Raw genomic sequence first — 14,951 nt, forward strand, 5'->3', positions numbered from 1 at the left:
GCAGTTCAAAAGCTCAACAATAACTTTCATCGTCTTGGTCCCTGGTCTTGATCTAACAAAATGCACCAATGATATATCTTTATTACAAAAATGGCACCATCTTTAGGAATGGTTAAAAGCATGAGTCAATTTAAAGAAAAAAAAAATGATTACAACAAAAACCATACTTGTTCTATATCTATTTTTTTTCTAGTATTAGAATCTTTACTATTTTTTTTCTGTCAAAATTCCAATTATGAACATATATTAAATTATTGTAGTAAATAAACCATTTTGTAAGATGTTTGGGCCACTGGCCTTCTTTAGTTTCTTTATTATCACTCTTAACTACATGGTAGACATTTTACTTTCACAATCATTAAGATTACAATCATTAAGATTATCTATAACATCTTAATGATTGTGAAAGTAAAATGTCTACCATGTAGTTAAGAATGATAATAAAAGAAACTGAAGAAGGCCAGTGGCAACAACGTCTTACAAAATGGTTTATTTACTACAATAATATGTTAATTTCAACAAGACTTTTTGAAAAGTATCAAATGGAGAAAGGAGAATTGCTTTATAGATGAAACTCATGTAAATCTAAACATAGATTAACAAGTTTCCTTCATATGGATACAGTGAAATAACAGCAGCAAGTCACAATATGAAGCTTTGTGTTGAGTGAGCATAGCAAAAAATTTTCTTCATATTGTGTTAAGAACTGATATTTAAAAATATTAATATGATGTAAATATGCTTATCCATTTATCAGATTGTATTATTTTGTTTTTCATAATAGAAAAAAAGAATAACAAAAATAAAGGGAAGTTCATAAAAACTGACAAAATCAAACTTTATCACAAGTGAAAAACAACCGTCATATTCCAGACTTGGTACGGGCATTTTCCGAAGGAAGTGGTGGGTTAAACCTGGTTTTATAGCTAGCTATGAAACGCCCCACTTGTATGGCAGTTGTTTATAGTTCTGTTATAATAATAAAATTGGGTGAGAACCCAAACAGACATAATTGGTTAATGTTACAATAATTGAGATCCAGCATCCAAAACTGTGTAAACATACTTCACAGACATACAACACAACTGACTAAAAAATTCAAACAAAATCCACATCCACTCTTTGTTTTTGTTAGATGTATTTCTATTTGTATCCATCTGATGAGTTAAGCCTTTTTCAACATATTTTTATAGTTTGTTCTTATGTTGTACTGTTACACCACTGTCCAAGGTTAGGGGAGGGTTGGCACCTTCAAACGAGTTTAAATCCCCGCCACATTCTGTACGTGCCTGTCCCAAGTCAGGAGCCTGTAATTCAGTGGTTGTAATTTGTTGCTGTGTAACATATTTGTTTTTGTTCATTATTTTGTAAATAAATAAGGCCATTAGTTTTCTCATTTGAATTGTTTTACATTTGTCATTTTGTGACCTTTTATAGCTGAATATGCAGTATGGGCTTTGCTCATTGTTGAAGCCGTACAGTGACCTTTAGTTGTTAATTTCTGTGTCATTTGGTCTCTTGTGGAGAGTTGTCTCATTGGCAATCATACCAAATCTTCTTATTCTTATATACAAATAAATCTAACAAAGACTCCAATAAAAAAGGTGTTGTAGTTGATAGTAAATTTTACAAAGACACCAACTAAAAAGTTTTTGTCTTTGAAACAATATTTTTTCTTCATTTCACCAGCAAACCTGGTTTTATAGCTAGCTAAACCTACAACTTGTATGGCAGTTGTTTATAGTTCATTTATATTGAGAAAAATTAGATGAGTAACCCAAGCAGACATAATAGGTTAATGTGACAATAGTTGGGATCCAGCAGTCAAAACTGTGTAAACATACTTCACAGACATACAACACAACTGACTTAAAAATTCAAACAAACATACAAATAAATCTAACAAAGACTCCAATAAGAAAGGTGTTCTAGTTGATAGTGAATTTGACAAAGATGGCAACAAAAGTTTTTGTCGATGAAACATTATTTTTTCTTTATTTCACCAGCACACCAGAAGAGGATTTGATAAGTTTGGGTCAAACTTATCAACGCCATGTCAAACATTATGATGTTGTCGATAATTCAGGTCAAAGTTAATAAGATAAATATAAGAAAATGTGGTATAATTGCCAATGAGACAACTATCCACATGAGACCAAACATGTAAGGAACTATACGTCCTTTTTGTTTTTTAAAAGCTGTGAAATATGTGCTAATTTTTTAGCAGAGTGATACATGGACAGGAAAGATCAACAAGATTTAGTTATCAGAGTCAACCGGTTTCTCCAGAGCAAATTTAATTTCAATATCTTACGATAACTGTAAAAAATGTGATAGACAAAATGCAAAATTAAACCACCAGACAAAAAAATAAAATGAATCATAAAACATGTATGGTTTTGGTTGTAATAGAAACAAAATGCATGGATGCATATACATATCAGTGCAGTCAACTGACATATTTTCAATTATTTTTCAATGTTGGAACTTGGACCCATTACAGATTAACAACTATATATTAACTTATGATAACTTTAAATCTATCTTCAGAAAGGTAAAATAAATGATCAAAAATTAATAAAATAGATAAAAATATATTAAATGGATTTCATTTACAAGAAGATATCATCACAACTAATTTCGTTAAGTAAAAACCTGTAAAAAAAACCACAAACACATATTTGATGCAAACCATTCAAATAACTATTTTGGATTTTTTTACTTTCTGAAAGTTAAGTTTTTTTATGCTAAGCAAAATTTGAATTTCTTCATGTTTCATCACTAAAAAAATTTAAAATTTCTGAATTGAAATGATGTGCACAGTCTCATAAAAACTAACATTTTTGCTAGGAACAGTTTCCCACACACATTATTACAAGAAAGAGTTTGGGTAGCATGTCTATGTAACAAATTAACTCATTATTGCAATGGAATACTATCAACAAAGATCAGAAAAAATCAAAAGAAGCACGATTATGCTAAACAAATATCGTTGTATCATTCATATTCATACATATATGGCCATGCGAGATTAATTCTCAGGTCATTGTAAGCCTACCAAAAATTGAATTTAATAGACAAAATGGTTGTAAAATCATCAGCAGTATATTATTTTTTGTGTACATTAAAATAAGAAATATAAAAACTAGATGCAAACAAAAATGTTAGTAAGTAATACCTTTCTGCCTCATCAGAATCAAAGTTGTGATTAATTGTAAAATGTGTGCAGTATCAGCTGATCAAAAACACAAATAATTCCAACCTATATGATATACATTTACAGGCAACTGATAAATATGTCAAATATCATTATCAGTTATTTGTATGTTGTGAAAATTTGGCAACCACTTTAGATTTTAAAATTTGTTTTGTGTTTCTTATATCTAGCAATAATAAAAATGTTTCATATAGGTTTTGCGTAGTTTAATTTGCACAAATGAGCAGTTGCTGCAAAACATGCAAAAATAAAACAATCACAAATATCAACATAAAAAATTCAAAATGTTTAGTTGTTTCAACTATTTGCCTCAATCTCAGATGGCTAAAAAACTTTACTGTAATGAGTTTTAAATCTACAAAAATGTAAAAATTAGAGAGTATGTTTACAAATTATTATGCATATAATTGAATGTAAACAAAAATATAAATAAGTAGTATTTTATAACAATTTAATATCATAGTTTTAATTTTACATCATAATTAGTTTTATAATAAATACACACTTATTTTTTTTTCAGATCTAATATATAAAAATATAATGGGTCAATTTAAATGAAAGAAATTTCATTGGCCGATTCCTTCTGTAGTAAAAGGCTTGAGTATCACAAAAAAAAAATGCCCATAATCCAGGGACCTTTAAGCTAAATTCTTGGAGCTACCATGGCTCAATAATTCAAATACTACTCAAAACAAATGAAACTGATTTGTTTACACTTCAATTTCTACTAAGTTTCTAGGTAGGAAAATATTATAAGTTAAAAAAAAAATTCACTAAATGCTGGGAATTTCTTTAGATTCAGTATACAATATAAGTGTAAATAAATAATACATAAAAAATAAAGAAAATAAAAATCACCAGGATTTCTGTCAGATCTTGGATTCAATTATATTTATAGCAGAACCTATTCATGTGCCAACCAATTTCCTCGCAAGCAGTCAATTCTATTTTAATCTTATCAAAAGCTTTTAAAAATTTGATGGTGTTTTTAAACCAAAATTCCTCTTGGTAATCTCAGATAAATTGAAGGTAAGATACTTGACACAAATGGTGTCTAGTAAACAGTATTGATTTCAACACTTAACAACAGTTTTAATAACTTACAATAAGTTTAAATTAAATTTGGTTGCTAGAAAATGGGTTGACCCAAAAATTATATCTGCTATAATACTCCTCCCCCCAAAAAAAATCTCATATGTGCTACTTACTAAGTTTTCTGTACTAGGGAGCAGACTGATGCAATGAGGGCATTTTTGGAATAATCCTTTACAAAACAATTGTACTTTGAATGTGCATCTGAAGTGTTGCGAGAATATTTCTTTTCATGTTTGATGATAGGAATTTTGAATTTCTGATGAATGACTTTCATTAGAAGTTTGGAAAAAAAAAATCAAAGTATAAAAAAGGGAGATAATTTGTTCATGGCACCTTTTAACGAAGCAACATGATGCCTTAAGTATAACAAAGCAGTATGCTTTTGAAATAATGCATTTCTTGATGTTTTGGGCCCATTTTAACATATGATTTAGATACTTCATGGTCAATATAAAAATGGTTATATAAATATATAAGACATAACATATGCATAATTGATTTTCACAAATACACATACACTTACTATAACAGTGAATATTTGTAGGTACAGTACAAATACAAGAATAAACATTTGCCATATATAAAGTTAGACATAACTCTATACAAACATCTTTTTGCCAAAATCTATCCATTAAAAAAAAAATAAATATCAAATATCATATGGATTTCTAGAAATTGTGTTGACAGATAAATAAAGAAAAGTAGAAATTTCAAAAAGATTTTAAAGTACAAATATTCAAAATATCTTGTTAATTTCAACTTAAAAATATCATAATAAAAATATACCGGTAAACAAGACAAGTAGTCAAGGCACATACATATTATATATAGACACATCACAATTTGCTATAATACATGTTAACAAATCACAAACATTGAGCAAGGAATGTACATGAAGTCAATATTTATTAAATTATTAATGAGACAATAAGAAATATGCTGGATTCAGCATCATGACACAATTGTTAAGTAAGGGGGTCTGGAAGGCGTGTCCTTCATTTTTGTAGACTATCTTTCTCTATTCTTTATCTATTTCGCCCATTATTCTCTATTCTTTATATTTAAGCACCCCAATATTCTCTATTCTTTATTTTTTTTGCCCTTTATTCTGCACTTTTTGCCCATTATTCTCTATTCTGTAAACCCAATCCAGACCCTCATGTAAAAAAGTCACAAAGTATGGCATAACATATAGATATTTCATTGCAGCTGAGGAAAGCCAGTCCTTACTGTACACACAAGGAACCCAATTCTTCAGTAAGACCAAGGCTGAGGGATATCTGTTTTCCTGTGCAGGAGGTATAAATAAAGCCAATTCAGTATGAAATGGGGACTAGATAAATCTGATGCCCTGGGCTGTGATTTTGCAATACTGTCTGAAGGTAAAAGACCTTGCAATGATTTTATAAGAGAACCGTAGGTTACCTATTGTAAGGCCAAATTTCTAAAATCAATTTAAAATATGACAATTTTGTTGCAAATAATGCCCTTTTTCGGGAAGACTGGGAGTCAAATGTCTAAGCAATCTAGATTTCAACAACTAATATTTAAAAAAAAATATTCTTATTGTTTGCATAAAAAATATAAAAATATGGCTTTTGCTGAAATAGATTAACCAAATTCACTATCACTTTCTAATTTCAACTTCATAGTTCATTAAAATTCCACATCAAAATGCATGATTTTTTTAAAAAAAAGTCACTTTTGGTCCCTTTTACTTTTTTTAACAAATTACCAAATGTAAGAAGCTTTAACATCAAACTTAAGCTACAATTTCTATTAATGTTATCTAGCTGAAATGTCATATAAAATTACAACAATAAAAATTAATATATGTACAGTTTGTTCTATTTGTAATATATTTTCAAGTTAGTTCTATTTGTTATATATGTACATTACATTCTCATACTATATATGTATTTGTCAAACATAGAATTAGAAACATTTGCATTGATTATTTTGATAGCACTAAAATTAAAATATGTATCCAAATAAATATGACATTTAGACAACAGTCACTTCAATATAAAAATAAGGAGATGAGGTATGATTACCAATGAGACAACTATCTATCAAAGTTCAAATGAAGTAGATGTAAGCAATGCTATTATAACATTCATTTCTGAATATACATTGTACAAATAAGGTTTATCATGCATTACATTTCTGACTGTAATGTACATTGATTAACACAAAAATTATGATATATTTTTTATAAAGAATCTCATTTTGTATTTTGATTTGAAGAAATACTGCTAAAAATGTAAAACAAATTTTGTTGTTGATAAAAATCAAGGATTTCACTAAATGAGGTAAATATTTCAATATATGTTTGATTGTCATAGTATGACTCAGTAGGTTTGATAACAACAACTGATTCTAAAAAAGAAAGAAAAACATAAGTTGATTCACGGAAAGCATGTTATTGGATGAAAACTTTTATCAATAGATCCTTAAAGCATTGTCTAATTTTACAGCAATTAAATAAGACAAAAGCTCATGGATTCAGATTGGTTTATTATCAAAACATCTAATAATTTAAGTATTTTTAAATGTTCCTATGTTCATCACATTAAACATTATTTTATCAGTGGTATTGCATTTTCTACATTTTCTTTTCATTGAATTAAAAAAAATGAGAAAAAATCAAACTGGAAAATCTCTTCTCTTTTGAAAATTTATAGTGTATTAAATGCAGACTTGAATTTATGACAAAAATAAGGTGTTTCCTTGTTAAGTAAAATTCAATTCAACTGGCTTGATTATGGTTTGAATAATGAATGGGAAAATGTAATATTTTCGCCCCTGAAAAAGTTTAAGTATTCATAACAGCTTTTCTATCAAAAAAAAGAAGAAAAAAAACCTAAAAAAAGTTTTAATTTATAATTGGTGTTGCACCTTTTGTGAAAGTAACATTTCCACAATTTATCTTTCATATTATAAGTTCTTATCTGCCCTTAGCCATTCACACAGTAAATTTCAGGATTTCACATTTTGCCATTTAAGCTCTATTTTCTTCCTCTGGTTCTTTATATTTCTTATTCTTTTTTGACAATAATTTCTGCAATCCTTTACCCATACGATATGGCCTATCTTCGCCATTGTTCACTTCCAAGTCTTCCACTATAAGATAAAAGATATTATTGTTTTTGATAAAAGTCTGTGAAATTTGTAAAAAAATAAAAATTTTGACAAAGTAAAACAAGAACTGCATGAAAAGTTTGACATTTCCAGCAGTGTATTTTTTTAAGATGTTGTGTTTTGGAATAAAGCACTAGTATTATTTAAGACAGTCTTCTTCTAATAGAAGATTCTTGACTAATTAACAAATATCATTACAAAATCTATTTATTGAAACTAGGTGTTTCTATGTGTTGAAAAGTTAAAATAAAATTTGTTCAACTTGTTCCATGAATGTTATCCAAGATGAGTTTCATTTTATACTTCAATATCCAAAACATATTCAATTATCTAAACAACTTATTAACTAACATTATTGCTTTTATATCAGTTGAACTTTTGAAAGCTCATAAAAAATCTAAAATCATTAGGGAACAAACCATTTTTTTTTCTGAAAGGGAGGGCTGGGATTATTATGTTCTATTAGCGAAATTTCCTCCTTCAAAAAAAAAAAAAACTAAAAAAGGGAAAATTGGAAAATGAAAGATTCTAAAATTCTGGTAAAAGGGGAACCACACAATAACTTCAAAAACAAATCCAACATCACTCTACCAAATCCGAACAATAAAAATACTTACAGAAACATAGAAACAGTGTATCAACTGCCATGGTATATACATTGAAGAAAGTGGCTGCTATTACATATGTTCCCATTATTACAACCTGTAAAAAATAAAGTAAGATTAAACATCAGATGACAATGGAAAGCATTCATCCTCAAATTTGATATAAAAATTTGGCACATTAAAACTGGAGCCTAGTTTAGGGAAAGCAGGACTGCTTACACTTATGAATGAAAAGGCACAAAAATCAGGCCTTCCACATTTTTTTCATGCTCTTGCACAAATTTTACAGATCCAGGACTTTTTCTTCAAAAGTTAAAATCTAACAAGAAAATATATAAAATCTCACTCATTTTCAAGCACAGGTTTTACTCTGACTGATCAAACTAATCATTTGAAGACTTTTAATAAGATGCATATTCTAATTAAATTTTGTACAATTTTCAAGCGGTAGTATTGTCAGAATTGGCTAGTTTCAGTGTAAGATTGCTTTATCTAGTATTAAATATTTCCTACATGGAAAAAAACTGGCTAAAATATCTTTCCTGCCATAACATCTAGATATTGGTGTTTCAAAGGGAGAGAATATTATATCATCAACTATACCTCTGAAAGTACGTTAATGAGCCTTTTTAATAAATTGTTAGATCTTGGGTCGACTATTCAATTCATTACAGCTCTTCTATAATAAAATGCTCCGCAGGGCGCAGCTTGATACAACCGCAGAGGTCGAACCCTGAACAGTTGGGGCAAGTATGGACACAACATTCAAGCTTGATACAGCTCTGAATTTGGATTGTGATTAAATATTTGACACAGCATAGGTTTCTGACACAGAATGAATGTGGACTAAGAACTTAAAAATTTTAAATTGGACATTCACCTATTATGGTCCAATATCCAAAATCTAAATACATGGTTAGATTCAGCATATCAAAGAACCCTAAGAATTCAATTTTTGATGAAATCAAACAAAGTTTAATTTTGGACCCTTTTGACCTCAATGTGGACAAAGTTGATAACGGGGCCCAAAAATCAAAAATCTAAATACATGGTTAGATTCAGCATATCAAAGAACCCCATATATTCAATTTTTGTTGAAATCAAACAAAGTTTAATTTTGGACCCCGATTTGGACCAACTTGAAAATTAGGCCCATAATCAAAAATATAAATACATGTTTAGATTCAGCATATCAAAGAACCCTAAAAATTCAATTTTTGTTAAAATTAAACTAAGTTTAATTTTGGACCCTTTGGACCTTAATGTAGACCAATTTGAAAACGGAACCAAAAATTAAGAATCTAAATACACGTTTAGATTCAGCATATCAAACAACCCCAATAATTCAATTTTTGATGAAATCAAACAAAGTTAAATTTTGGACCCTTTGGACCTCAATGTGGACCAATTAAAAAACGGGTCCCAAAATCCAAAAACTTAATACACAGTTAGATTCAGCATATTAAAGAACCCCAAGAATTCAAGAATAAAACCCCATTAAAATTGATCAAGAAATAAGCAATTTATACGAAGTATCTTCTTTTGCACAATACTGTGCAATTGAATATTTCTTGCTATTGCACAATACTGTACAATTGACAATTTCTTGCTATTGCGCAATATTGTGCTATTGGATATTTCTTGCTATTGCGCAATACTGTGCAATTGAAGATTTCTTGCTATTGCGCAATACTGTGCAATTGAAGATTTCTTGCTATTGTGCAATACTGTGCTATTGAAAATTTCTTGCTATTGCACAATACTTATTACATAATAATTTACACATCCTGTTTGGTGTGTATCTCCTACCATATCATTATTATTTGCTTTTAAATATAAATCAGAAATAACCAACTTAAAATGGAAAATTTTAAAAGAAAAAAAAAAGGAAAAAAAGAAAAGAAAAAAATCCCCCCCCCCAAATTTTTTGAACCCCCTCATGATTCATCACCCCCAAACTCAATCCCAGCCTTCCCTTTGTGGTATGGTACCTTGCAGTACAATTTCAGAGAGATCCATACACTTGAACACAAGTTATTGTCTGGAAACTAGAAAAATGCTTATTTTTGGCCCCTTTTTGGCCCCCAATTCCTAAACGTTTCGGGCAATTACCCCCAAACTCAATTCCAGCTTTCCCTTTGTGATATGGAACCTTGTAGTACAATTTCAGAAATATCCAAACACTTACACACAAGTTATTGTCATGAAACTAGAAAAATGCTTGTTTTTTGCCCCTTTTTTGGCCCCTTATTCCTAAAATTTTGAGGCAATTACCCCCAAAATCAATTACAGCCTTCCCTTTGTGATATGGAACCTTGTGGTACAATGTCAGAGAGATCCATACACTTACACACAAGTTATTGTCTGGAAGTTACAAAAATGCTTATTTTTGGCCCCTTTTTGGCCCCTAATTCTTTAACTGTTGGTACCATAACCCCCAAAATCAATCCCAGCCTTCCTTTCGTGGTATTAAACCTTATGGTAAAATTTCATGGAGATCCATTCACTTAAACTAAAGTTAGAGTGCGAAAACCAATGTGTCTTCGGACGACGCCGGACGACGCCAGATGACGACGACGACAACGACGCCAACGTCATACCAATATACGACCAAAAAATTTTTAATTTTTGCGGTCGTATAAAAACATGTAAAGCAAACCTTTGATCAACTTGCTTACTATGTTTGTTTGGATGTTTGTAAACAAAAGGTAGGTAGTCTGTTTCAGTCTGTTTACTATATAGCTATATACTGGAATTTGATTGGACAATAAACATTAACTTCATTGTATGTCAATTTTTATTGTCTAATCAAATTCCAGTATATACAAAACAGACTGAAACTCCGCCTTCCTATTGTTTGCAAACATCCAATTAAACATAGCAAGCAAAGGTTTGCTTTGCATGCTTTTATAGAAGAGCTGTAACAACCTGCCTAAACTAACTAAAACCTACCTGGAAGTTAATTCAAAGCTCTCCATATAGTTGGACATTTGATTATAATTGAAGGCCATGTTATAACCCCTACATACATGTATGTGTAGCTGGTTTCCTGTTTGATATCCATTTGCCCCACATTGCCTTTCTTTCATATTCACACATTTTATGAAGCTTTATTTCTAATTATCTTGAAGTAGTACACAACAACCAAGCATATCAGTTAAAACTGATCGGTCTTTACTTACTATGACTGGTACCAGATAATAATTAAGCTTAGGGAGATAATCTGTAAAGAAATCAACTTTGCCTTGGAACCAGAAGTATGCACCCACACCTGAAAGATATAAAACAATTCGATATATGCATGTCAACACAGAAATTACACTGTTGTAGTTTTGGATGAATATGGAAGTAGATGTTCAGCTATTCCTACTGTTTTTATCAAAGTTTAAATATGTGTGCTAATAATATTGGGGTCATAGTACAGTGCATGCCTCTTTATATATGGCATGTGGAAAAACAGGTAAAAAGTGTTGTAATCAATGCATTAACTTGAGTTTAATCAAAAGTTTTAACTGGAATTTTGGTTTCCTGTTTTACCCAGAATTTAGTGTTTTTTTTTCTTTAAAGAACTACTGTATTGACATATAACAACAACCAAGTATATCAGTTAAAACTGATTGATCTTTACTTACTATGACTGGTACCAGATAATAATAAAGCTTAGGGAGATAATCTGTAAAGAAATCAACTTTGCCTTGGAACTAAAAAAATTTTAGTTTTTTTAGTATTTTAGTTTTTTCAGTATTTTAGTTTTAGTTTTTTGTGACCACCAGTTTGCTGATAACAGTACATAATCTATGACTTTATCAAGAACCATTCTTCTTCTTATAACAATTAAAAATTAGTCAGATCCCTTCAAAAGTTTTAATTTTTTTTAATAACAGTAATGCACATAGAGTGTATGCTAGGTTTAATCTTGTATATCATGAGGTGTATTTTATAGTGTCTAATTTTTTTGTCTCTTTTCTCTCTCATTACATAACCTACCAACACCAGCTGTGACCACCAGTTTGCTGATAAACAATACATAATCTGTGACTTTGTCAAGAACCATGGCCCTGTAATAGAGTAAAACTTACTCAGGCTTACATAGGAATAACAAATACCCTTTTGATATATTCCATAAAAACCAATAGATTACACAGTTGAAACTGAAAACAATTTCTTGATCCTACAATAGACTATTTTCATATTACAGACTTTTGACTCCTTTCAGGCCAAGTGAGCTAAAGAAGGCAGGTTTAATCAAGTTACATTTTAAGTGCCTGTTCCAATTCAGGAACCTCACCAGTGTTTATCTTAATGTTTTTAGTTTTTGGGAAAATTTGTTGTTAGTGATAGATCTTTGATAATCAGTATGAGTTAAATCTATTGATAAAGATGTATGGCCTTTTGTCCCACTGTTAAGTTATTAAAATTTATTCGCAACTTTTATTTTATTTGGGGTGTTTAGAGAGGGTGGTAAAGGGTTATTTTCGTGCAACGTGTTTTACCATTTTTATTTCACATGCAGCCGTGAAAAAGGTTCGTTTTATCACGGTGTTTCATGAAATCGGTAAAAAGATCAACGTGCAAGAAATTTTAAATTGTTTGTTCATTGTGAAATGGCAATTTTATTTTGCAATCTTCCGTGCAGATACCCCCCTTTACGCCCCTCTTTAGAGCTTGACATGTTGTAGTCACTTAAGGACAATATGTTGACCTCTAGATGTCTTTTTGGTTTTTTGCATCATTGGGTTGCTGTCTCATTGACATATACTCTCAACATCTTTATTTATTCACATTTGTGTAACAAGTTGATATTACAATTAGAATAGTAATTATGATAATGATCTGTTATCAATAAGAAATGAAAATATAATGAAACTGTTGTATATCCATTTCTAAATAATCAAATAACTAACTAATCCAACCATATGCAAAAGTAATCAGTTGTCTCAGCATGGAAAATAAACTGCTTCGCTGAGCGCAGCTGGATATGCCCGCAGAGGTCTAACCCTGAACAGTTGGGGCAAACATGGACACGATATTCAAGCTTGATACAGGTCTGAATTTGGATTGTAATTAAATATTTGACATACATCTATTATAGGTTCCTGAATAAATGTAGTCAAAGAACTTGAAGTTGGTTATATGAATTGAATTTATATTCAATTAAAGATTTCTTGCTGTTGTGCAATACACTGTGCTGTTGTGCAATGCTTAGTAAATCTGTTGTCAGACTATAAACAAATAAAATTTATAAAATTCTAAAGGGAGCTTACATCAATATATATAAACAGTTTATCAAAGTTTCATACGAATTGCTGAAAGCATTTTTGAGTTTTTGTCTGAAAACTGGAAAATCCCCCCTTTTTTAATGAATAAACCCCATAATTCAGAAATGTAAAATCTAAAATTTATAAAATTCTAAAGGGAGCTTACATCAATAGATATCAACAATTCATCAAAGTTTCATGAGAACTGCTGAAAGCATTTTTGAGTTATTGTCCGAAAACTAGAAAATCCCCCTTTTTTTTATAAATAAAACCCCATAACTCGGAAACGTAAAATCTAAAATTTATAAAAATCCAAAGGGAGCTCATGTCAATAGATATAAACAATTAACCAAAATTTCTTGCAAGTTGGTGCAAGCATTCTTGAGTTATTGTCCGAAAACTGGAAAATCCCCCTTTTTTTAATGAATAAAACCCCATAACTCGGAAACATGAAATCTAAAATTTATAAAAAACGAAAGGGAGCTCACGTCAATAGATATAAACAATTCACCAAAGTTTTATGCAAATTGGTTAAAGTGTTTTTGAGTTAATGTCCGACATGTTGACGACGGACGGACAGACGGACAACGGTATACCATAATACGTCCCATAAATGGGCGTATAAAAATGGTAAAATTTTTCCCCAAATCTTGATTTTTATTGGAAACCATTATGCATAAAATTTCCAAAAAAAATAACATTAGTGTTTACAAAGACCAATAGTTAGGTTTGGTTGTTTGCCAGTGGACCATGAAATAACTATTTCTTTGAATACAATCTACTGAAAGAGTAACAAACGCTATTACTAGCCAATCATATCACTAGACAGGTAACAAAAGGATGACTGTAAAAACTGTTTGAACCAGTTATTTAGTGCATTTTACAATAAATAATAAAGAATTCATGGTTCAACTAGCTAACAACCAATCGAACTTTACTTTTATGCACCAAGTAGGATACAAACTCAAGTAGATCAGTTGTAAGTAGTTTCAGATAAATATCTTGCCTACCTGACAACATTTCTAAATATTAAAAAGAATGCATCTTTTGCTGCAGGACAGAAACTTCTACCATATACTGCTATCTGTAAAAATACAAAATGTAGAGTTGAAACTTACAGTATGCTAAAGGCTAATCCTGGAGAAAGTTTGGAGGGTCTTCTTTCATAGGGAGAACAACTTAATTTCTGACAATAACTGTGTTTGTGTTGACACATTTATATAAATTTATCACATATATGCAATGAAAAAAAAAATGTATTTCATTTGAAATAAATTGCTTCGCCAAGCGCAGCTGGATACGACCGCAGAAGTCCAACCCTGAACAGTTGGGGCAAAAATGGACACAATATTCGCGCTTGATACAGGTCTGAATTTGGATTGTAATTAAATATTTGACACATAATAGGTTTCTGACACAGAATAACTGTAGTCAAAGAACTTAGAATTGGTTATATGATTTGAATTTATATTCAATTTTTTGCTATTGTGCAAAACAGTTTGCTGTTGCGAATTGGCTAAAATTAATATTCCTTAATAGTAACTTCTAAAAATAAATTGACAGCTAATCATCTCAAGACAATACAACATTTCTTTATACAAAATTTTAAAGCAGTGTAAGGGAGGTAATCAAAAC

General features: G+C 30.2%; 1 protein-coding gene across 3 annotated transcripts in view; it reads right to left on the minus strand.

Moving 5' to 3' along the window:
• Positions 1 to 519: 519 nt before the first annotated feature.
• LOC127729901 (choline transporter-like protein 2) overlaps positions 520 to 14,951 on the minus strand; it is a 59,211-nt gene continuing 44,779 nt past the window's right edge. For 2 of the 3 annotated variants that reach the window (XM_052237833.1, XM_052237832.1), the window contains 5 exons: positions 14,327 to 14,400; positions 12,046 to 12,116; positions 11,241 to 11,329; positions 8,071 to 8,155; positions 520 to 7,435 (listed from right to left, as the gene is read on the minus strand). In XM_052237833.1, the coding sequence (XP_052093793.1) occupies positions 7,314 to 7,435; positions 8,071 to 8,155; positions 11,241 to 11,329; positions 12,046 to 12,116; positions 14,327 to 14,400 (441 nt within the window). In that variant the 3' untranslated portion in view covers positions 520 to 7,313. The remainder of the gene's footprint in view (positions 7,436 to 8,070; positions 8,156 to 11,240; positions 11,330 to 12,045; positions 12,117 to 14,326; positions 14,401 to 14,951) is intronic. The other variant, XR_007994891.1, reaches the window with a different exon arrangement.

The sequence above is a fragment of the Mytilus californianus genome, unplaced genomic scaffold (assembly GCF_021869535.1).
Source record: "Mytilus californianus isolate M0D057914Y unplaced genomic scaffold, xbMytCali1.0.p SCAF_2, whole genome shotgun sequence".
Taxonomy (NCBI): domain Eukaryota; kingdom Metazoa; phylum Mollusca; class Bivalvia; order Mytilida; family Mytilidae; genus Mytilus; species Mytilus californianus.